General features: G+C 54.9%; 1 protein-coding gene across 2 annotated transcripts in view; it reads right to left on the minus strand.

Annotated features, from left to right (window-relative positions):
- Nucleotides 1-23,936, minus strand: part of CHD5 (chromodomain helicase DNA binding protein 5) — a 66,706-nt gene that overhangs the window by 12,857 nt on the left and 29,913 nt on the right. For both annotated transcript variants that reach the window (XM_057526425.1, XM_057526417.1), the window contains exons 12-33: nucleotides 23,373-23,504; nucleotides 23,179-23,287; nucleotides 21,830-22,021; nucleotides 21,541-21,741; nucleotides 18,443-18,580; nucleotides 18,231-18,352; nucleotides 17,255-17,428; nucleotides 16,733-16,874; nucleotides 15,379-15,510; nucleotides 12,637-12,754; nucleotides 11,152-11,276; nucleotides 9,839-10,070; nucleotides 9,542-9,652; nucleotides 9,117-9,289; nucleotides 8,396-8,570; nucleotides 7,842-7,934; nucleotides 7,554-7,642; nucleotides 7,113-7,246; nucleotides 6,544-6,688; nucleotides 5,999-6,158; nucleotides 3,885-3,964; nucleotides 3,508-3,640 (exon numbers count right to left, since the gene is read on the minus strand). In XM_057526425.1, coding sequence (XP_057382408.1) covers nucleotides 3,508-3,640; nucleotides 3,885-3,964; nucleotides 5,999-6,158; nucleotides 6,544-6,688; nucleotides 7,113-7,246; nucleotides 7,554-7,642; nucleotides 7,842-7,934; nucleotides 8,396-8,570; nucleotides 9,117-9,289; nucleotides 9,542-9,652; nucleotides 9,839-10,070; nucleotides 11,152-11,276; nucleotides 12,637-12,754; nucleotides 15,379-15,510; nucleotides 16,733-16,874; nucleotides 17,255-17,428; nucleotides 18,231-18,352; nucleotides 18,443-18,580; nucleotides 21,541-21,741; nucleotides 21,830-22,021; nucleotides 23,179-23,287; nucleotides 23,373-23,504 — 3,110 coding nt within the window. The remainder of the gene's footprint in view (nucleotides 1-3,507; nucleotides 3,641-3,884; nucleotides 3,965-5,998; nucleotides 6,159-6,543; nucleotides 6,689-7,112; nucleotides 7,247-7,553; nucleotides 7,643-7,841; nucleotides 7,935-8,395; nucleotides 8,571-9,116; nucleotides 9,290-9,541; nucleotides 9,653-9,838; nucleotides 10,071-11,151; nucleotides 11,277-12,636; nucleotides 12,755-15,378; nucleotides 15,511-16,732; nucleotides 16,875-17,254; nucleotides 17,429-18,230; nucleotides 18,353-18,442; nucleotides 18,581-21,540; nucleotides 21,742-21,829; nucleotides 22,022-23,178; nucleotides 23,288-23,372; nucleotides 23,505-23,936) is intronic.

Consider the following 23,936-nt stretch of genomic DNA (forward strand, 5'->3'; position numbering starts at 1 on the left):
GAAAGTAGGAACTGAAGCTAGATCTGAGGATGACTCAAAAAGCCTTGCAGAAAAACAGGAAACAAAAAAGTAAAAGATGTGAAAGACACGTCCGCCTCCCTCTTGCACAAACCTTGTACCTGCTTTCTTTTCTTCATTGCATTTGGAGTCTGTTATTGAACAAGACCTACTTGTGCTTATTGCTGATCACCTGGGTCCCCCAGTAGAATACAAATTCCATGTGAAGGCTTTGGCTTTGGTTCACTGTCTGTGTCCCCAGAGCCTAGGACAGCCCCCAACACACAGCAGGCCTTCAATATATATTTGTTGGGTGAATGAATTAATTGATGAGTAAGAGGAATGCCAGGAGAAAATAAACATAATGGGAGGAAAGATAACATTCAGCGAGGGAGTGACTGAGAATCTGCCCATAACCCATAGAAGACACAACACTCAGCTTTAAGAATCACAGTCAGTAAGAAAAAAAAAAAAAAAAAAAGAATCACAGTCAGTCACAAGCAGGATAAATAAAAATTTCACTGTTGTGAAATTGCACATGACCAAAGACAAACAGAATATCTTACAAATGGTCTTTCCGTGTTAGGAAAGATAGAAAAGGCAGGTTTCCTACAAAGGAGCAGCAATTACCCTGAGAGCAGCCTTCTCAGCACAATGGAAGCCAGAATACAAAAGAAATAACATCTTTAAGTGCTGAGGGAAAACCCCTATCCCACCTCGAATTCTGCTATTATTCAAGAAAAATACAATAAGATGTAAAGGAAAAATAACACATTATGAGAGAATTTGCCATCCACAGAAATTTGCTTAAAGCACCATTGAAGGGTGTATTTTGGGAAGGAGGACACTGAACAAATCAACAATGAACAAACAAGCAAACACAAAACTTTTAGAAATAAGTAACAGCACATAGAAGATGAAAAGGGAGTGCGTCAGAGCTAAAGTTGCCTACAGTCCTTATAGTATTCAGGAGGTAACATGTTAAAAATTTAAGAGTACAAAATTGAATTGACTGTAAACCTTCCAAAGAAGTTGAGGGGAAAAGGGGAAAATAGAAAATGTGATCAATCCAAGAGATGTCAGGAGAAAAAAGAAGAAAAGGCAAGGGTGATATAAAGCACAAAATAAGAGTAGAAATTCATCCAAATACCTAGCTATTACAATAAATGTAATGAGATTAAATTTGCCAGCTAAAAGGTAGAGATTATATGATTAGATTTAAAACAACAAATCCCACCATATACTGTTTACAAAAGATATACCTAAAACTTAATTATACAGATAGATTAAAAATTAAGAAATGGAAGAAAATACTTGCAAATCACCATATCTGATGTGGAACATGTATTATAAAGAACTCTTATAACTCAATAATAAAAAGACAAATAACCCAATTAAAAAATGGACAAAAGGATCTGAAAAGACATTTCTCCAGCAAAAATGTACAAATGGCCAATAACACTTGAAAAGATACTCAACATCTTTACACAGAAGGGAAATACAAATCAAAACCACTTGAGCTATGACTTTTCACCCACTAGGATGGCTATAATCAAAAAGAGAGATAATAACAAGTGTTGGCCAGGATGTGGAGAAATTGGAAAACTATACACTGCTGGTAGGAATGTAAAGTGGTGCAGTCACTGTAGCAAACAATCTGGCAGTTCCTCAAAATATTCAAGTTACCATACAATCCAACAATTCCACTCCTATGTATATACCCAAGAGAACTGAAATCTATGTCCACACAAATACCTATATACAAATGTTCACAGCAGCATTATTCATAATAGCCAAAAGGCAAAATAACCCAACTGATGTTGGGTTAGTCCATCAACTGATGAATGGGAAAATAAAATATGGTCTATCCACAGAGTAGAATGTTATTCAGCAAAAAGGAATGAAGTTCCAGTACATGGTACAAACTGATGAACCTTGAAAACACTGTGCTTAGTGAAAGAAGTCACACATAAAAAGGCATATATTTTATGATTCCATTTATATGAAATGTCCAGAGCAGGCAAATCCAGAGAGACAGAAAGTAAATTAGTGATTGCCACAGGCTGTGGGGCGGAGAAAATGGGCTAATGGGCATAGGGTTTCTTTCTGGAATGATGGAAATGTTCTACAATTAATTGTGCTGATGATTCTACAACCCTGTGAATACATAAAAACTACTGAATGATACACTTTAAATAGGTGAACCGTATGGAATATGAATTATATCACAATAAAGTTTTTATTTATACTTTTAAGTAAAAGGATAGAAAAAAATACACCAAGTATGGGAATTCCCTGGAGGTCCAGTGGTTAGGACTCTGCGCTTCCACTGCAGGGGGCATGGGTTCAATCCCTGGTCAGGGAACTAAGATCCCACATGCTGCACAGCATGGCCAAAAAGAAAAAAAAAAAAAAATACACCAAGTGTATACTAAACAAAAATAAGCTCAATCCAAATCAGCCTAAATGAACCTTAAAGCAAAAAGTATCAGGAGGGATAAGAAGGTTATTACATAATAAACAGAAAAACACGTCACCAGAAAATTATAAAAAACCTGAACCAATATGCACCTAACAACCCAATCCCAAACTATACAAAACAAAATCTGGCCTTACGATGACAGAGACTTACCCACACTCACAGTGAGAGATTTTAACACAATTCTCTCAGATGTGACTGATCAACGCAAACCAAAAATAAGTAAGGATATAAAAAAATCTGAACAACATAATGATCTAATGCATATATTTAGAACCTTACACCCAGCAATGAAAGGACAAACATTCTTTTCAAGCACACGAGTATTTACAAGATCTGACCACATTAAGCCAGAAAGCAGGTTTCAACAGTATCATATAAAAACAATATCATACAGACTCATGTGTTCAGACCACGAGGCCACTGATTCAGAAATAACTAATAAAAAGATGTAGCCCGGGCTTCCGTGGTGGCGCAGGGGTTAAGAATCCGCCTGCCAATGCAGGGGACATGGGTTCGAGCCCTGGTCCGGGAAGATCCCACATGCCGCAGAGCAACAAGGCCCGTGCACCACAACTACTGAGCCTGCACTCTAGAGACCGCGAGCCACAACTACTGAGCCCGCGAGCCACAACCACTGAAGCGTGCACGCCCTAGAGCCCATGCTCCACAACAAGAGAAGTCACCGCAAGGAGAAGCCCGCGCACCGCAACGAAGAACAGCCCCCGCTCGTCATAACTAGAGAAAGCCCGCACGCAGCAACGAAGACCCAACGCAGCCAAAAATAAATAAATAAAATTATTTAAAAAAAAAAAGATGTAGCTCAATAACCCCCAAACTGTACAGCAGGAAAAGTTAAAGCCCACATGTAGAGAACTGAGCCCCTGGCTCTCCCCTCACCCTGGGACCTATGGTGCTAGGACAGAGTGATGAACAGTCTACCACCCGGCCAGGGAGAGACGGGGCAGAGGGCGGTCTGGCTGCCCTTCTCTGAGCCAGGCCTGACACTGCATCAGGGTGGAAGCCCGCACCTTTCGGCAGCTGCTCGGGGGAGGGCTGGGCCTTCTCCGTCTCCTCCAGTCGCTCCTCTCGGGCCCTCTCCTTGCCCTCCGAGTTCTCGTGCTTGTCCTCACCCTCCGCTCTGTCCAGGGCAGCTGGCAGGGCCTAGGGAGGACAGACTCGGGAGCTGCGGGGCCTGGAGCCTCAACAGGAGTGGAGGCAGGGGAGGGGTGCTGGGCTCGGAACCCACTCTCCCGGCTCCCACTGCTCGCTCCCAACCCGCTCCCCAGACACAGAGGCTCGAACTTGGAACCAGGGGGCCTGAGTGACAGCTGCCTGGGCAAGGCCTGAGAAGGTCTCCAGACCCACCCCCACCCCACAGGGGCCCAGACACCTGCATCTTCCGTACCTGGATTTCTGGGGGCTTCTTTGGCTTCTGCACCCCCAGCTCCTTCTCTTCCAAGTAGCCCAGCTGGGCTTCCATTTTGTCTGAAAGATCAAGGGAGACAGGGTGAGACAGGTGAGCTGGGGCGGGGAGGGGGAGAAGGGCAGAAAATGGGGCATCAGAGAGGATCCCGGGCCCGGCACCTCCAGAAGGACAGGTGAACCAGGTGAGCGAGAGCACCCAGGGCAGGTCTGCAACGTGAGGAGCCTGGGAGGACCCTGGGCCCAGTGAGGCCAAAGCCAGGGGCCGACAGGACGGAGCTACATGCAGGGGGGCCTCCATCTGGAAGCAGGTAAGTGAGGTAGGTGGAGGCCCAGACTAGGAGCCAGGATGGCTGGGTGTGGTCCTGGCTTTCAGGCTGGTTGACTGGCCACGTGCCTCCCCCACGCTGAGTCAGTTCCTGATCCCGCAAAGGGCCAGTGACCCACGTGCTCTGAGCAGCCCTGGAAGGTGGTCACTATCCTGGCTCCACATCACGGATGAGAAAACGGGGCTCGCAGGGTAAGGGACTTGCCCACGGGCACACGGGTCCAGGAAGTAAGCTAGGCGTGTCTAGTAAACTAGAGGGCACTTGTGCCCAGAAGCAGGACGTCCTCAGAGGCACTGAGCCTCTCGGGGCCTCACCTGTCACCTGGGATAGGCAGGACGCCCCCGGCCTGAGGGGTCTGACTGAGAAAAGAAGATGCTTTGCCCAGATAAACACACAAATCACCAAAAAGGCAAATAACCCATTAAAGAAGGACAAAGGATCTGAAATGACATTTCTCCAAAGAAGACGCACAAATGGCCCAGAAGCACATGAAAAGATTCTCAACATCTTCAGCCATCACAGATGCAAATCAAAAGAGAAATGCAAATCAAAAGAGAGATGCAAATCAAAACCACAACGAAACGCCCCTTCACACCCACTAGGATGGCTGTAAGCAAAAAGTCAGATAAGTGCTGGTGAGGATGTAGAGAAACTGGAACCTCACACGTGGCTGGTGGGAATGAAAAATGGTGTGTTCGCTGTGAAAGTCTGGCAGTTCCTCAAAATGTTATACCATGTGACCCAGTGATTCCATTGCTAGCTATACGCCCGAGAGAAATGAAGACACTTGTTTTCAGTTGAACACAAAAGTTCAAAGCAATGTTACTCACAATATTATCCACAATAGCCAAAAGGTAGAAACAACCCAAAATCCATCAGCTGATGAGTGGATACACAAAATGTGGTGGATCCAAACAATGGAATAGTATTCGGCCACAGAAAGGAATGAAGTGCTGATACCCTACAACGTGGATGAACCTGGAAAACATTATGCTAGTGAAAGAAGCCGGGCACAAAAGGCCACATGGTATATAATTTCATTTACATGAAATGTCCAGAATAGGCAAACCCATGGAGACGGAAAGTAGATTAGTGGTTGCTGAGGAAGATACGAGGAGAAGGCATGTGGAGGCACTGCTAATGAGTATGTGTTTCTCTTCGGGGTGATGAAAACATTCTGGAATTAGAGGCAATGGTTGCACAATCCTACGAATCTACTAGAAACGACTGGATAATACAGTTTTAAAGATGGAACACGGTGGTGTGTGAACTACATCTCAAAGCTGTCATTTGGGCTTCCCTGGTGGCGCAGTGGTTGAGAATCTGCCTGCCAATGCGGGGGACACGGGTTCGAGCCCTGGTCTGGGAGGATCCCACATGCCGCAAAACAACTGGGCCCGTGAGCCACAACTACTGAGCCTGCGCGTCTGGAGCCTGTGCTCCGCAACGGGAGAGGCCACGATAGTGAGAGGCCCGCACACCGCAATGAAGAGTGGGCCCCGCTTGCCGCAACTAGAGGAAGCCCTCGCACAGAAACGAAGACCCAACACAGCCAAATAAATAAATAAATAAATAAATAAATATTAAAGGTGCTAAAAAAAAAAAAAAAAGCTGCCATTAAAAAGAAAATCTCTCAGGGGAGTGACACTTCTGCAGCCAGAAGCTTTGGGTGGGGAGGGAGGCCAGCCCTTGTGGGATGTGGGGAGGACGTGGGGTCTCGCCACCTCCCGTGACCCAGGTGCCCTCCCCTGCTTGACAGAGCCCAGACCTGGCAGGCCCAGCGGGGCAGACAGAAGGTGGGCAGGGCTGGCGGGCACTGGTGTGTTGGGATCCGAGGAGATGACCTCGCCTGGCTTCTTGCCCTCGGGCCCCTCAGGGATCAAATCCGGGGTGCTGTACTTCCCATTGACGTGCTCAAACTCCTGAACCTGGGGCAGGTGGGAGGGAAGCAGGGAGGGAGGTGGTCGGAGCTCAGAACTGAGGGCCTCAGGGCAGCCCGTGGGACTGGGGGCGTCCCAGGCTTGGGGTGAGGTAGAGGTGCCGCCTCCACCAGAGGCTTGCCAAGCCACATGCCCTTCTGACTGCAAACGCCCCTGCCAGCCCCTACCCTCAGCCCGGCCCCACCTGCCATCCCGGCCTCCAGTCCCCACCCCCTCCGACTTCCCCACCCAGAGAGGCATCGTGGGTCCATGCCTCTAGCCTGACTCAGACCCTGGAAAGCCAGGCACTTGCCCTCTGCCCGCTGACCCCCCAGGGGCACACCTGGGCCGTGGTCGGCCACCAGGACAAGCCCAGCAAAGGCTACTCACCCACCTTCTTCCTAACTAGTGACATGACCCCAATGCGCGTGAGCACGTGCTGCCTGGAGAGGCCCTCGCGGGGCACGCCGTCTGCGAAGGTCTCCGCGCCGTCAGCCCCCGGCTCACACAGGTGCCGCATGAAGAGGGACACATAGGCTCTGGGGTGGGGGGGACCGGGGCTCAGGGAGTGGGGGGCCGGCAGGACCCCCGGGGGACCTCCTGGCTGGAATCATCACCCGTCGCCTGCCTCCCAACCAGGCCTGGCTGGGTCAGGCCCCAGGGAAGGACAGAAGAGGCCCCCCGGGCAGGGGACCCTCCCGGGACGGCCCTCGCCCCAGATAACCCAGATCCTTCGCGCTGCCGTTAACACCAGCTGCTCTGGCAGAGGGGACTGGTCAGCATTCTCTGCCAATGAGCCCTGCCCAGGCCTAGAACCCAGGCACGCCAACATCGGACAGCAGTGAGCTCTCCGGATGCCCTTAACCCGGCGGAGACGCCACCCATCGTGCTGGCTCGCCCGCCGGAGCCTGCCCGCTGCAGGGCGGGCGGCCACGCCCCGGGCCACCGCCTCAGCCCCTTTACCTAAACTCCTTCTCGCTCTTCCCGCGAAGGTCCCGCACCAGCCAGTGGGAGTTGAAGGCGTCCTGGGGGGGCATGCCCCAGCGCATGATAGCGTTCAGAAAGGCCTTCCGCTGTCGGGCGTTGAAGCCCAGCACCTGGGCCGGTGGAGATCAGGGTGAGGGAGCGGGGAATTCAGAGATGTGGCAGAAAAGCACAGGGAAGGGAGGGGCACAGAGAAGCAGGGGTCTCCAGCGGGGGCAGGACCCAGAGGGGCACGGCCCAGACCAGGGCCTGTCCCAGGCCCACCTCTACTTGGCACTGACCCAGCATGACCCCCCGGCCCTCCCGCCCCTCCTCCGCGCCCCGGGAGTGGCAGCAGCGGGGAGCTCTTTGCTCTGAAAGGGGACGAGAGAAATCTGGGGAAGGGGAGCTGGGAAAGCGGGGTGTGCACGCAGGCCCCACCTCAATGTTGCCGCCGACCCGGGCAAGAAGCGGGGGCAGGGGCTTGTCCCTGTCGCTCTTCAGCTGCCTCCTGGATTGTCGCCGTCCACCTGGGGGAGCAGCCCGCCACGACCCTTCAGCCGGGCCCGGGGTCCTGACCCAACCCACCCAGCAGCTCACCCCAGGACAGCAGGCCCCTCAGGACCCACTCCGGAGGATGGATGCTTGTCCTGATGCCCCCGGGGCACCCCACGCCGACCACCAGCTCCCCGACACACCGCCTGGGCCCGGCCCGGCGCTGAGACTCACTCTGCCCTTCCGGCCTTTCTTCAAAGTCCTCGTCCTCGTCCTCGGATCCAATGGAATATTCGGACTGGTTGTCTGAGAGCTCGTCCTGCCACTCTGTGGGGGGTCAGGCAGAGGGGTGCAGGGTGAGCTGTGCAAGCAGAAGCCCACCCGAGCCCCCCACACCCAGGGGCACACCAAACCCCTACACCCCAGCCCGAGAACAGTGACAACGGAAACAGCCCTCGTGTACTTCCTGTGAGCTCCCGTAGAATCCCTACAACCCTACACTACATCCTAAGACCTCATACCATCGTCGTCCCTATTTTACAGACGGAGAAACTGAGGCTTGCCTAAAGGCACACCACTAGCTGTGAAGTCACTGAACCACTTCCCATCTTGTTCCCCCAAACACCCAACACCCCACACCCGCCCCGGAGCCCCCTTTCTCTGAGAAGCTCTCCCCACCGCCTCCCGGCTCAGGCCACTCCACACGGCTCATACTCTCCCACGCCCAGGGCTTCCCGCCACAGGGATGCCCTCCCCTCCGGCACGATCCTGCCCGCCGGGACACGCACCCTGGTCCTCCTGGGAGGCGTCGTTGTAGTTGACCTGCTTGCGGATGCGCTTGCCCTTGCCCAGGTTGCGGGCCAGGTCCTCCTGCTGCTGCTCATAGTGGTGCCGGAGCAGCTTCTCCCAGTAGTCGGGGTCCACGTTCTCCTCCTGCTTGATGATCTCCCGCTCCACCTCCTCCTGGGGACGCAGGTGCCATGGGCTCCGTGAGGGCGGGGCCAACACGCATCTCCGCCCCTAGGAGGCCTCGCTGCCTCTATCACATCTCACCCTCTAGGGGCTCAATGAGGAACTGGAAAGCCTGCCTACTCCAGGAAGCCTTCCCTGATCACCCCCAGCCCCACATGTTCTTCCTCTTCCTGCTCCTGCCGCAGTAATTCATTCATTCATTCATTCATTCACTCTACAAGTATTCCCTGGCCTTGTGCCAGGCACTGGGGTATAGAACAGAATAAGCCCCACCCTTGTCCTCAGGAGGCCCCCAGTTTCAAAAGGAGAACTGGCACGTGGAAGAATAATTAGCACCCAGGGTCCACGTGGAGGGTGGAGGGCCCACTCAGGAGAGACCAGGGAGCCGGCCTTCGGGATAATCGGTTTCTGAGCGTAGATGGAGAAGCTGCGGTAGGGGCGGGCGCGGCCGCAGATGGGTGGAGCCGCTGAAGGGAGGGGCGTGGTCGCTGAGGGCGGGGCCGAGGAGGGGCGGGGCCGAGGAGGGGCGGGGCTTACCACGCCGTCCTCCTCGCGCACCACGTACTGCGCCACCTTGAAGGAGCTCAGGTATTCATTCATGTTCTGCAGCTCCGTGTCGTCCGTGGCGTCCTGGTTGCGGTCCAGCAGCTTGGAGATGGCCGCATCATCGTAGTGGATCACACTGCTGTCCTCCACGTCCTTGTTGTCACCTGGGGGCAGACAGAGTGCAGAGTTGAGGGACCCCCACCAGAACAGATTCCAGACAGTGGCCCTTCCCAGTCCCCTCGAGGGCTTGCAACTGAGGAGCACGGTGATCAGAGAATGTAACAGCCCACTGCCCGCTCAGCTACAGTCCACAGGCAGGGGAACCTGACAAAATGGGTTTGGGGGGCCCCCTTCCTCTCCAGGAGCAGCCATCCGGGGTACAGGAGGTCTGGGGGCTGGACTGGGTGGGCCCCTACCTGGCGGGGTGCTGCCGTGCTTTTTCTTCGCGCTGGCAGCCAGGGCTCCCCCTTTGGAGGACTGGACATCAGGGATGGGCGTGGCGGGCCTCTGGCCCTGAGACATCATGCCTGTAGGACAGAGGTGGGGGGCCGCAGAGCTGGGGGGGCAGCACCCAGAGATGCCACCCTGGCCCTGCCCATCCTGGCCAGGAGGGGGGAGCAGAGGCGGGAAAGGCTGCACACTGGAGATGCCCTGGAAAGGGAGTGTCTCGAGCAGGACGAACCCCCCCGTGCCCCGGCAGCCGGGATACCCACCCTCCACGTCGTCCTTGAAGAGCTCCTCCGTGCCGAACTTGAGGATGTCGTCCAGCTCCTGCTTGGTCATGGAGCCGGACTTGGAGCCCAGGCCCGGCCGCACCACCAGGTGCGTGAGCATCATCTTGCGCTTGGCCACCTGCGTGATGCGCTCCTCCACCGAGGCCCGCGTCACGAAGCGGTAGATCATCACCTTCTTGTTCTGCCCGATGCGGTGGGCGCGGCTGAAGGCCTGCGGGCGACCTGCAGCTTAGCACGCATGGCTCAACCGAGAGAGGGCTGGGGGCTCAGGGTCAGGCACCGGAGGGCGGGGGGAGGCATGCATATGGGCTCCTGAGCGCGCTCTGCGTGGGACCAGCTGCCTGACTGCCCGTGGAGACGTGTGTGCACCAGCACAGCCGTGCTCGCGTCCCGTGTGGCCTCCTGTGGGCCGGGGTGCCTGTGCAGACGGAACTCGGTGTGACTGCAGGTGTGCAAGGCAGCGGTGTGAGCGGCAGTGTGGCCAGTGTGCCTGACGTAATGAAGCCACACGAGGCTCTGATGGTGCTCATGCCGAGACGGGGGCTGCAGCTCCCTGGGAGTGACCACTAGTGGGACTGTGAGCCCACCTGTTGGAGATACACAGCCACCCTGCGAGGACAGGCTGTGATATGAGGACATGCCCGGGGATTTGCGCATTAGGTGTCCGCATGACGTGATCCGGTGTGATTAGATCTGTGGGGGTGACTGTGCACGGGTGCACACACGTGTGCATGAGACATGAGTTTGTGTGTGCGCTCCAAGAGTGTAAAGTGTGTGCGTGCCCGGCCCTGCCCCGAGAGGGGTGGCCATGGACAGCAGAGTGTGTCTCTACTCCCACCACCCCTGCCCCCCAACCCTCCCATCCTTCCTCACCAGCCCCATTGCCCCCGCCTCCATCTCTTCCTCTCCCCACCTCCACAGGCCTTGTCCCCTAAACTCTATTTTCCTGTTCCTCCCAAACTGGCCCCCTCTGGGTCCCAGGACCCCCTCATCCTGCCCCACTCCACGGCCTTGACCCTAAGATTGATGGGACAGACCAGGGGTCATGGTCACACAGATCGCTGCGTGTTCTTGGACACATCCCCTGCCCTCCCTGGGCTGTTTCCTCTTTTGTACAATGAAGGAGCTGGAGGGGCTCACCTCCCAGGTCCCTCTTGGGGCTGGGACTCCACGAGGCGGGTCCAGGGAGAGGTAAAGCCCTGAGACAGTCTTTGGGGGGAGGGAGGGAAAGCCCACAGAGCCAGGGTCAGCGAGGGGCCCTCTGAGAGGGTTCTGGTGTCAGGGCCACACACCTGGATGTCATTGTGCGGGTTCCAGTCTGAGTCGTAGATGATGACCGTGTCCGCCGTGGCCAGGTTGATGCCCAGGCCACCTGCCCGGGTCGAGAGGAGGAAGCAGAACTGCTGGGCCCCAGGGGCTGAGGAAGAGAGGTGGGCGTCCAGCGGGGTGAGTGAGGGGCACACCCAGAGGGGTAGGGGTGGGGACAGGTGGATGGCAGACGGGAAAGCTGGAGGGGAGATCGGGGCAGGGAGGGCTGGAACTGTGACCCCATCACAGGCAACAATGGCCTGAGCTGTGCTCAGGGAAGCCGCAGGAGGCCTGGGGCCCCGGGCGGGGGGACAGAGCAGCCCACCTGAGCCCTATGGATCCCCCAGCTCTGAGCCCTGAGCCAACAGGATGGAGCCAGAATGAGAAGGAACCAATTTTCAAAGCCCAGGCGGACAAAGAAGAAACTGCAAACAGCCAGCAAATACGGGCAGAGCCCCTGAGGGTCAGGCCCCAGGGAGCCCTGGCGAACTGCCCTGACCCTGCCCGTGATGCTGTCAGAGCAGCCAAGGAACACTCTGGGTCACAGCTCCAGGGCCCAGGCCGACCCTCTGGTCAGTGCCCACTGTGGCTCGGACAGCTGGTTCTCAGGCCCATCGGGGCCCATCCCTGAGTGACCTGGGGCTGACCACGGCACCTACTCGAGCTGCAAACAGGCCCCCGAACCTCCTGATGCTTCCCACTCAGACGTGTGCCGGGGCCGCATCTAGATGCTGAAACTGCACTCAATTTACCTCTGACGTGAGTGGGCAACAGGAATCGCTGCTTTGGGTTGTGGAGCCGTGGGACCCCAGCCCTGTTCTGAGGGTGGAAGGCGGGAAGCAGCCACAAGCCCCAGGGAAAGAGCTCATCAGCACTTGCTGCAAACCTGCCACTAAAGAGGCGCTGGACCACTTCCCCCTCCAGAGGTTTCCTCCACTCCAGAGCCAGCTGCTGGCCTACCCCCCTCACCTCTCCTTCCCAGGCAAGCAAGAGAGCAGGTTGGAAGTTTGGGCCTGTGTGGCCCTGCCCTCCCTCTGTCCTTCCTCTAAGGGAGCACTGCTCAGCTCTGGCCCTCCCCGCAGCCTGTGTTCCGGGGACAGGCCCCATCCGGCCCTGCTTATAACTGGAGGTTTAGCTGGTGTCCGTACCAGAAGCCCACAGGTGCTGGCCAGACCCTCAGCACCAGCTTCATTTAGTAACAGAGGGATTTTCCTCCCCTTCTGCCTTCCTCCTTGTCTGTTTCTCAGCTCTGAGCAAGTGTTATCTACTGGCTTCTTGCACCCCAGCAGGCCCCTGGAAAGTTCCACGGAATGAATCCCTTTTACCAGCTATTAGGACCTAAGGACTGGTCTGCTTTCTTCGGCCATTTGAGGAGCAGCTACCCTGACCATGAGTTGGGTGGTCTGGCTAAGAGCCTAGCGTAGGAGGAGAGGCAGACGGGGCCCCGGGATGGGGTGGGGCGGGGGTACCGTTGAATCTGTCAATCGCCTCTTGCCGGAGGCCCCCGGTGATGCCACCATCAATCCGCTCATATTTGTAGCCCTCATACTCCAGGAAGTCCTCCAGGAGGTCCAGCATCTTGGTCATCTGCAGGGGACATGGTATGCCTGAGGCACTGCCACAGAGCAGGGACCCCATGACAGGTGGGGGAGAGGACAGAGCAGCCTGCTGAGTGGGGAGACAGGTGGGACCCAGGCAGACCTGATGCAGGGCCACAACCTGCCTAAGACACGGCTCTAAGCACGTGCCTCCCTGCTCTCTCCTCACAGGATAAAGCTTGCAGGAGTGGTGCCCAGCTCATCTGGGCTTCATTTCCCAATGCTTCCTTCATACTCTCCAACCATCCCAAATTACCTGAACTCTCTTCCCACCCCCTTACCGCCTAGGAAACTCAAACAGCACCTCCTCTGTGATGTCTTCCCAGATTTCACCCTTTCCTATGAGAAGAGAAAAGCAGTCCCTTCTGAGCTCCCATATTCCTCCCATAATCAATCTGGAGAGATAGTTCGGCTGGATATAAAATTATCAGTCACCATTTTCCCGCAGTGTATTGAAGGTTTTGCAGTTGTCTTCTGCCACCTATTGTTGCTGATGTGAAATCTGAGGACAGTCTGATTGTCATTCCTTTGTAGATACTAGGTCTGAAGTGTGGCATTTTCCCTATGATGTGCTTAGGGCTTCCTTTATTTATACAGTAAGTCCCCTACATACAAACCTTCAAGTTGTGAACCTTCAAAGATACAAACGTGCATTCGCATGTCCAATCACATAAGTTAGTGCATGTGTCTGGCGTACATTGTCATACGCATGCATCCTCTACAAGTGGTTGTGCTTTTGTGTACTTTACTGTACAGTACTGTATAGAGTACAGTAGTACAGTATCTTTATTTCAAGCCCAGGATGTCTGGAAGCAAGCGTAAAAGCGGCAGTGATGTAGCTGGTACTATTGTACTTTTCAAGGTATTATACTGTAAGATTTAAAATGTTTTCCTTATTTTTTGTTTGTTTGTTTTTTATGTTATTTGTGTGAAAAGTCTTATAAACCTGTTACAGTACAGTACTATATAGCCGATTGTGTTAGTTGGGTACCTAAGCTAACTTTGTTGGGCTTTCGAACAAATTGGACTTAATGAACACGCTCTCAGAATGGAACTCGTTCATATGTAGGGGATTTACTGTATTTATCTTGCTTGGTACTCCAGAGTGCACTTCAGACCTGAGACCTCACATCTTTCTCCATGTCTGTCTGCAAACTCTCATTAAGTCTGACTTCTTTGCCATTTTCTCTATTTCTTCTTCTGCAACTCCTAGTACACAATTACCAGAGCCTCTCACGGCATTCTCCATGTAATTTCTCAGTTTTATCTTTGTCTCTCTCTGCTGCATTCTGGGGAAATTCCTCAATGCCAGGTTCCCATCCACCACCATTCTCTTCAACAGTGTTGAGAGTTTATCCAATCTGTTGAAATGTTTTGTTTTCCATTTCATGCAGATCCTTTTCCTATCCAGCTAGTTTTATTTCATTTCTTGCTGCTTGTGCTTAATCGATTTCTTCTTGATTTATGAGTGTCACTTCTGGTATTTTTGAGGTTCCTAAATGTGTTTACTTGAACTCTTTTCAGGCTATTCTATTGTTCCTTCCACTTGGATTCTGCTTACTATTTTGTGGGATGTCTCATTCAATGTCTCACTGAACGTTTTCATGAGTTTCGGAATTGGGGTTTTCAGGCTTATTTTGGCTGGCAGGGCTCCATCGTCACTTTCTCTCTGTGTACACTTCTAGAAGTTGTGCAGTTCCCTCTACTTGGTCCCTTGGGGCCTCAGCCCAGAATCATGTCTTACGTTGGCAGGGGGCTGGGGGATTCTGGATCCAGTTTCCAGCTCAGCCCACAGTCACAGGCTTGGTCAGCTTTCCCCAGATTCCTCAGCCTGCTGCAGGCCCAGGGTGGGATCAGGGCCTTGCAGGCAGGAGCAGCTGTTACACGCTGACTGTTGCACACAGAGGACCCACATCCTAGTGTCTGGCTCAGTCACACCACCGTGGAACGTTTTTCACACCAGGCCCCTAGGGCCATCCCTGACCTCCATCACAGAGATGACCTTGGGGTTGGATAACTGTCTCTAACCTCCATCTCCCACACTAGACTATGAGGGTCTTGAGGACAAGAGCTGGACCCCCATGCCTAGCACAGAGCCACACATACGACAGATGCAAAAGGATAAAGGAAGCGCACAGACAAACCAACCTCTGGGGCTGGACAGCTTTGCCTCTGACCGCCCAAAAAGTGATGCTGCAAGTGCAATTTCAGGATCAAGCTAGAAAGAGGGACACACACCCCCCCCCAACCAAGCTGCCCCCACCACAGGGCCCCACCTTCATGAGAAGCTGGGCTGCAAGGGTGAGAGGAGAGGGCTGCCATCCCAGCCTGGACAGAAGCTCCAGGAGGAGCAGGTGGTGGGGTGGACCTTGGTCCTCCCCCCCAACATGCCCTGAGCACCTTGAACTTGGCACCCAACCAGCTCTCCTTGGCTGCATCACACCAGGGCCCAGAGGAGCGACTTTTGACACACAACCCACGTGGGGATGGCATCGGGCCCTGAGGGCTGCTGGCAGGTTGTGCCCTCAGCTAGTGGGGGCAGGACGCCCTCTGCAGGTGTGGGGTTGGGCTAGGGAAGGCAGGGAGGCCAGCAGCCACCTGGGGGCAGCTCACCTGGGAGAAGATAAGCACACGGTGCCCTTCGTCCCGCAGTTTCTTGAGCATCTTCTGCAGCAGCATGAGCTTCCCTGACGACTTGACCAGAGAGCTGCCATCGTAGGAGCCATTGGGCAGGACAGGGGCCTCCTGCGGACACAGCAGAAGGTGGGGCATTGGGGGCTCCCCCCTCCTCTCTGACTCTGCACCAGAGGCCCCAGAGAGTGGACAAGGGCCCAACCGTGGGTGGAGCACCGAGCCCAAGCCCCGGTCAGGCCAGGCTCTGCAGGGCGTGTGGGCAGGTCACACGGATGCTCCCAGCGCCACGTCCCCCAGGCAGGGCTCAGACTTGCCGGCCCTGCCCTCCATCTCCCCCTGCTGGCACTCCACCAAGACCACAGGCATCAGAGGACGGAAGGATGACACAGTCCTGAGCCAAGCCGGCCGTCCCAGGGGGAATGTGGCCTGGCCTCTGCAGTCACTGCAGGGCACAGCCAGGCAAGGCCAACCTGGCCCCCCGGCTGGGCAGAACCTTAGCCCAAAGGCCGCTGCTGGGCCACCATGGTGAGATCAGCCTGGGGCTGGCTGAGTCCAGGTCACCCACAGTACGGCCTCCTCGCCTAACTCTGCGTTGGTCTTCTTGTTTCGGGGCAGGGATGGGGGAGGGGGAAGGTGTCAATTAGAACCAGAATAGCCGTGACCTCAGTGAGCACTGCTGTTCCGGGCTCTCTCCGAGGGCACTGACGTGGACTTCCTGGTCTGGTCCTCACCCTTTCAGGGGGTTGCTGTTATTGTCCCCATTTCGTAGAGGATAAACCTGGGGCCCCAAGAGGACCACTGACCGTCCTGAGACCACAGGACTGGAGCCGGGGGTCTGACTGGGGGTCCAGTCCCTCAGCCAGGGCTGCACGTCAGATCACCTGGGGGCCCCACCCAGGCCTCCCCGACTGCCAGGTCAGCCCTCGGAATCCTGGCCTGGGGTCCCCTGACGCTGAGGCTGGAGGGGATTCTGTGGTGCCCCGATGCCCCCCATTACTTTATGGTCACGAGAAGTGGTCCAGAGAAGGAGAGGGCCTGGCTGAGCAGTGGACAGAGGTAGGTTTCCAGATACTTCTGGCACAGTGGGGACCCATATCACCTCCAAATCATTCTCAGGGAGGATTGACAGCTGAGGGCCTGAGCACCTGCCCCAGCAGCCAGGGGCACCATGGCGGCCACAGCTGCTTGCCACGAGGGCCACAGAAAACCCACCACAGCACAGCCACATGCACCTACCACGGCCTCAGGCCCCTTGCACGGCAGCCTCAGGCACTCACCGTGGTGGTCAAGGGCACCTATCACGGCGGCCACAGTGGCAGCCACGGGGACCTACCACAGCGGCCACAGGGAAGAGGTAAGGGTGGTTGCAACACTTCTTCAGGTCCATCATGATGTTGAGCAGTGACACCTGGTTCCCGCCCCCCTTGGAGTTCAGCGCCTCGAAGTTCCGCGTGAGGATGAACTTGTAGTACTTCCTGCCAGAGGAAGGAGGAAAGGCAAGCTGGATACACCTGGCCACACCAGCCTCCGAGAGGGCACTCTGCTCTGCGGGGAGCCTGGGGGCTGCTGCCCAAGTACCGGTTACAGAAAGACCAAGGGGAGCCCCGAGAGGTGAAGCCACAGGCCTGGCGCTGCCCAGCAAGTTGCTGGGGGACAGTGCAAGGACCCAGGCAGCCCCAACCCTGGTCACTGAAATCTAAGAGGCCCCAAGAAGGAAGTGTGTGCAAAACGTGAGTTGAGGCCTGGGCGGGGCCGAAAGGCCCTCCCACCCACCCGGGGCAGCAGCCCAGGAAGGCCAGGTCAGGCCCTTCTGATCTAGAAGACAAGCCCAGGGGACACGGGGCAGGCTGCTCACTTCTGCATCTGGCTCAGTTCCACGCGGACGATCAGCTCGGTCTTGGCCGGCATGTTCTTGAATACATCAGCCTTGAGCCGCCTTAGCATGTGCGGCCCCAGAAGGTCATGCAGCTTCTTGATCTGGTCTTCCTTGGAGATGTCGGCAAACTCCTCCAGGAAGCCCTCCAGGTTGCTGCAAGAAAAAGCTGGGATGAGAGCCTGGAGCAGGCCAAAGCCCTCTGCAAAGGGAACCAGGATTGGGGTGGGGGAGCGGGCCAGCCAGCCCCCGGCCACCTGCCAGAGGGTCACAGGGCAGGCCAGGAGGCTGGTGGGCCACGGAGCCCTGGCCCTGCCCTAGGTGCCCTTCCAGTCTCTGTCTAAGCCTGTGTCACCCCCACCCATCGCGGCTGTCTCAGCCACACAGGATGCCCTCCTGTCCTCAAAGCTGTCCTGGACATGCAGTCTCTAGGACTCTTAGCCATATCACAGATAAGGAAACTGAGGCTGATGGGTGCCCAAGGCTATACAGTCCAGCCTGCCCTCGAATCTACATCTCCTGATTCCAGAATCAGCATTCTCCACCCTGAATCCCCTGAGTAGGAAACTGAGGGGTCAGATGAAGACAAGAAGGCCGGGGCTCTGTCTTCACCCCCGTCTCCACCACCACCACCCCAGCCTTCTGCCTCCCATCGCTGCCCCCCATGTGGTCACTTCGATCTTTGTGGAGGGACAGGAATGGGCCCGGGGTGTGGGGAAGGGACAGGAGCCCAGGAGGACCCCCGGGGTCTTCAGGGGCAGAGCCGAGGAAAAATCGCAGGATTAGCAGCAGCGGATGTTTCCCAGGGGCTCGGCATGGGTCAGCGCACTGCTAACACTCCCATGTTACTGGTGAGGAAACCGAGGTCCAGCGAGCAGCCCCAGAGCCGGGACGGGCACTGACCCCTCTTCCCTGGCTGCCCCCCACCCCACCTCCCCGGCCGGCCCCCCTGACTCACTTGAACCTCTCTGGAGTCAGGAAATTGAGGAGGTGGAAGAGCTCCTCCAGGTTGTTCTGAAGGGGGGTCCCCGTCAGCAGCAGCTTGTAATCGATCTTGTAGCTGTTCAAGACCCTAAAGAACTTGGGGAGGGGGGACAGGGGGCCTGTCAGGGGGCACCAGGCGGCCGGCCCATCTGGGAAGCACCGGAGCCAGCGGTCAGCACTTCCTACCTTGGACTGGTTGTTCTTGAGCCGGTGGGCCTCATCCACCACAAGGCAGGCCCACTCGATGGAGCCCAGGATGGCCTGGTCGATGGTGATGAGCTCGTAGGAGGTGAGCAGGACGTGGAATTTGATCTGCACTTCTTTCTGGAGGGAAAGGGAGGCGTTTGGGAGGAGAGCTGGGAGAGCAGCAGATCAAGGTCTCCAGAGACGAAGGGGCGAGGAGGAGTGTGGACAGGACCCCCAGAGAGCCCAGGGAGCCCTGGGACTGAGAGGAAGACACACGCCACTGAGCGAAGGGGTCAGCTGAGGCCCAGAGCACCTTCCCCAAGAGAGCGGGGAAGGGCTGAGAGAGGCAGAGGGGAGCCTGTAGGCGGCACCTGCGTGTGCACCGGCCCTGCTCTTTTGAGCTAGACCTTGGTTAAGGTAATTAACCTCCCCAAGCCTCAGTCTCCTCACCTGTAAAAAGGGAGCAATACTGTCTATAGGAGGAATGCCACAAGAATTAAAAGGGCAAGTCTGTTCCTGGAAAAATTACACATATTATGGAGAACGGTATGGAGATTCCTTAAAAAACTAAAAATAGAGCTACCATATGATCCAGCAATCCCACTCCTGGGCATATATCTGAAGAAAACCATAATTCGAAAAGATACACGCACCCCAATGTTCACTGCAGCACTATTTACAATAGCCAAGACATGGAAACAATGTAAGTTTCCATCAACAGAGGAATGGATAAAGAAGATGTGGTACATGTATACAATGGAATATTACTCAGCCATAAAAAAGAATGAAACAATGCCATTTGCAGCAACATGGATAGACCTAGAAATTGTCATACTGAGTGAAGTAAGTCAGACAAAGACAAATATCGTATGATATCGCTTATATGTGGAATCTAAAAAAATGGTACAAATGAACTTTTTTACATGAGAGAAACAGAGTCACAGATGTAGAAAACAGACTTATGGTTACGGGGAAAAACAGGGGGAGGGATAAATTGGGAGATTGGGATTGACATATACACACTACTATATATGAAATAGATAACTAATAAGGACCTACTGTATCACACAGGGAACTCTACTCAATACTCTGCATTGACCTATATGGGAAAAGAATCTAAAAAAGAATGGATGTATGTGTATGTATAACTGATTCACTTTGCTGTACACCTGAAACTAAGACAACATTGTAAATCAACTATACTCCAATAAAATTTTTTAAAAATAATATAAAAACAAAAACAAACAAACAAACAAAATTACACATAGAATTGCCATGCGATCCAGCAATTCCAATTCTGGGTATAGACCCAGAAGAAGTCAAAGGAGGGACTTGAATGAATATTTCTGCACACCTATGTTCATAGCATTATTCACAAGAACCAAAAGGTAGAAACACTCAAGTGTCCATGGGCAGATGAATGGATAAACAAAAGGTGGTCTATTCACATGATGGAATGTTATCCAGTCTTAAAAAGGAAAGAAATCCTGACACATGCTACAACGTGTTGAGTGAAATGAGCCAGACACAAAAGGACAAATACTGTACGATTCCACTTACATGAAGTACCAAGAATAATCAAATTCAGAGACCAAAAGTAGGAGGTTGCCAGGGGCTGGTGGAAGTTAGTGTTTAATGGGGACAGAGTTTCAGTTTTACAAGATGAGGAGCTCTGGAGATGATGGGAGTGATGGCTGCACAACAGTATAAATGTACTTGATGTCCACAAACTGTACTGGTAAAAATGGTTAAGATGATAAACTTTAAGTTATGTGTATTTTCCCACAATTTTAAAAAATAAAATAAATTAAAAAGCTGAGTCAGCAAAGCACCCAGCCCATCGCAGGACCCCAGGGTGAGCTCAGAAGTTGTTTCTGTGACTGATAGGCCCACAGGCCCATCCCTCTGGAATCACTGAGTCATTCTCTCATTCAACAAATAGTTATTGAGAATTCCCTGGCGGTTCAGTAGTTAGGACTCAGCGCTTTCACTGCCATAGCCCAGGGTTCAATCTCTGGTCGGGGAACTAAGATTCCCACAAGTCGCGCGGCGCAGCCAAAAAAAACAAACCCACACAAATAGTTACTGAGCATCTCCTGGGGCCACGACTATCCCCAGACGATGGAGAAAGCCGAGGTGAGGAACCCTGGGGAGGCTGGAGGTGATCCGCCAGCCCCCAGCACTGCAGGTAGCGCGTGAGAGCGCCAAGACTGCCTGAGTGCCCCCACGTGCCAGGCGCAGGAAGTACTGCTTTGTGTCCTCGATTCTCAGAGTGCAGCCTGAGAACCAGAAGCGTGCACATCATCCGGGACTCTGTCAGACCCCACCCCAGAGCTGCTGGATCAGAACCTGCCCTTCAACAAGACCCCTGCTGACCTGGGGGCACAGGGAAGTCTGAGTGGCCCTGCCTAGTGCCTATTCATTCAACCCTCCACAACTCTAGACTGGGTCTGTTATCTCCATTTTGCTGAGAAGATTCTGAAGCACAGAGAGGCTAAGTGACTTGCCAGAGGTCACACAGCTGGTGGACCGGGTTGAATCGTGTCCCCTCAAGATCCAGGTCCACCCAAAACATCAGAATATGACCTTTTTTGGAGCTAGGGTCTTTGCAGTTGTAATTAGTTAAAATAAGGTCATCCTGGATTAGGGTGGGTGTCTTTATAAGAGGAGGAGACACAGACACACAGGGGAGACAGCCACCTGACAACAGAGGCAGAAACCCAAGTGATACAGCTGCAAACCAATGACAGCCAAGGAACGCCTGCAGCTACCAGATGCTGGAAGAGGCGCGGAAGGGTCCTCCCCCAGAGCTTCAGAGGGAACAGGACCCTGCTGACAGCTGGATCTCGAACTCCTGGGCTCCAGAATGGTGAGACGATAAATTCTGTTGCTGTTTTCAGCTTCACCACCACCCCGTTTATGGTTCTTTGCCCCAGGACATGGATACAGCAGGTAACTCTGCCTCAAGAGAAGCTCTGTGCCAGCCACTGCCTCCACCAGGGCCCAAGAGAAGAGACCCCAGATGGAATGCAGGGCCCCTGCGGCCCCCAGGGCAGACTGGGCGCCTGTGCAGGGCCCCCGGGGTGAGGAGTGCTCACCTTCATCCGGAACACCTTCTTCCCACTCCGAATGGCGTTGTCCTCAAACGAAAATTCGTTCTCCCGGATCACAGAGCGGCTCTCCTTGTCCCCCGTGTAGGTGACCACGTAGAAGTCGGGCGCCCACATCTCAAACTCACGTTCCCAGTTGATGATGGTGGACAGGGGCGCACTGACCAGGTAGGGCCCCTTGGAATGGCCCTGGGGAGGGAGACGGACGCGCTGAGGCTGCCGGCCCACAAGCCAGCACCGGCTACCCCTCCCCAGCCGCCCAGCCTGGGCCTCAAACCTCCTTGTACAGGGAGTAGAGGAAGACGATGGTCTGCACTGTCTTGCCCAGACCCATCTCATCAGCCAGGATGGTGTCAGTGCCCTGGGCCCAGGAAAAGCGCAGCCAGTTAAGGCCCTCCAGCTGGTACGGGTGCAGTGTGCCGCCCGTGGAGTCGATGTACCACGGCTGCTTGTCAAACTTGACCGTGGGCTGCAAGGAGGCAGAGGTTCAGACGTACCCTGGATCCTGGGTCACCAGGGCCCACACCCCAGGCCTTTGCACACGCAGTTCCTTATGACTGGAGTACTCTTCCCACTCCTCTCATCCCTGCTAACTTATTCATCCTTCAGGTCACAGCTGGAATGCCTCTTCCTCCAGGAAGTCCTCCCTGACTCCTGGCCTGGCTTAGGTGTTACCACCACGTCCTCCCTTGTCGACCCTATACTTCTCCTATCAGGGCAGTTTCCCAAGTGTTGGATTCTCTGACTTTAAGCCCAGCTTGCGGTCACCATACTGGTGATCTGTTCCTCTGAGTCCCATACAGTGACCAGGACACAGTGAGCACTTAGGCAACATTTGTTGGATGCATGCCCAGGGTGCCTGATCCCAAACATCACCTCTTTTATCCTGCAGCTCGGGGCCACCGCCCCCATGAAGTCCTCCAAATGTATCAGACCCATTCACCTTTCCCTGGCATCCCCCAGTCTCAAGCCGAATCCCCATTTCTGTGTGTACCCGCCATGGGCCCTTGGAAGATGAGCACTTCGTGAAACAGGGGGCAGGGCCTTGTTCCCCCAGGGCCAGCCCAGGGCCAGGTGCTAGCAGACACCCCAGAGAAGTTTGTTTGCTGAATGAATAATAGTCAACCTTCCACTCCCAGATGGGATCAAAGCTCCGGGGCAAATTGTGGGTCTCCTCCCCGTGAACAGATAAGAATGGTGTATAATTAGCAAATCAGCAGTTATGTTCCTGAGGTAAGAGACACACTTTTTGATTTAAGTGCTTGGAATTAGCTCAACGAAAGGAATGCAATTTCGTGAGCTGCGCTGAGTAGAGACTATCTGCTCCACAGTCTGTACACTGGTGACCCACCCTTCAAATCGCTCTGTCCCCCAGGAGCTGCCGCTCTGCATGAGGCTGGGGGACCCAGACTCCAGGGTGTGAGCCCTCCCCTGCGGGGAAGGGCTGGGTCCTGTCACCCTTGTCCCTGACTGAGCCGCAGAGCCCCCTCCTGCGCAGGTGCGGCTCCACGTGCATACACCCGCAGTACGAGTTCTCCAGAGACCTCCGGAGACCATACCCTCCTCCACGGCCAAGCCTAGGTGGAGGCCCTGGCAACCCCACCCTGGGGCCCCCACCCCGCTCACATCCACAATGGGCGTGTCCGGGGGCTTCTCCTGTTTGTCGTCCTTCAGCTTCTTGCCCTTCTTGACCAGCCTCTTGGGCAGCCTGGCGTCCTCCCCCAGCATCAGCTCCCTGGGAAGGAGCACGGGATGATGAGAGCAGAGCTCAGGCCGGTGGGGGGCGGGAGGCCCCGCCCGGGGGCCCCACCGTGGCCCACCTGTGGCCCCAGTAGGCCTGCTTCAGGTTGTCGTAGTAGGGGATGTCAATGTCGTCAATCTCCCAGGTGCACTGGTCGTAGGGCAGGTCTTTCCACTTGATCAGGTAATGCACATCCCCCTTTTTGTCGAAGCTGCAACACGGTAAACAGATGGAGGAGGGCGGGTCACCCGGGCAAGAGTCCACGGAGGGCACCTCACAGGATGCAAAGCCTCTCACCCCCGCGGTCCCCTGGGAGCCCCAGCCAGGAGGGCAGCACCAGGCAGGGACTCCAGAGAGGTGAGGCAGCTTGGCCGAGGCCACACAGCTAGTGAGAGGGAGGGAGGAGGGCACGGGTCGAGTGGCAGAGCAGAGGGACATCTGGGAGGCCACGCTAATGGGGGAGCACAGAACCAGCGTCCTCCATCCTCGGTGGCCGTGAATCCCATTCAGTCATGAGGATTCCCCCGGAATTCTCGATTTCTGAGTCAGATGGTTCTCCCCTGACCACAGACCTTTGTTTTCTCGCTTAAAAACTCCCAAAGAGGGACTTCCCTGGCGGTCCAGTGGTTAAGACTCCGAGCTT

The sequence above is a fragment of the Balaenoptera acutorostrata genome, chromosome 1 (assembly GCF_949987535.1).
Source record: "Balaenoptera acutorostrata chromosome 1, mBalAcu1.1, whole genome shotgun sequence".
NCBI lineage: Eukaryota > Metazoa > Chordata > Mammalia > Artiodactyla > Balaenopteridae > Balaenoptera > Balaenoptera acutorostrata.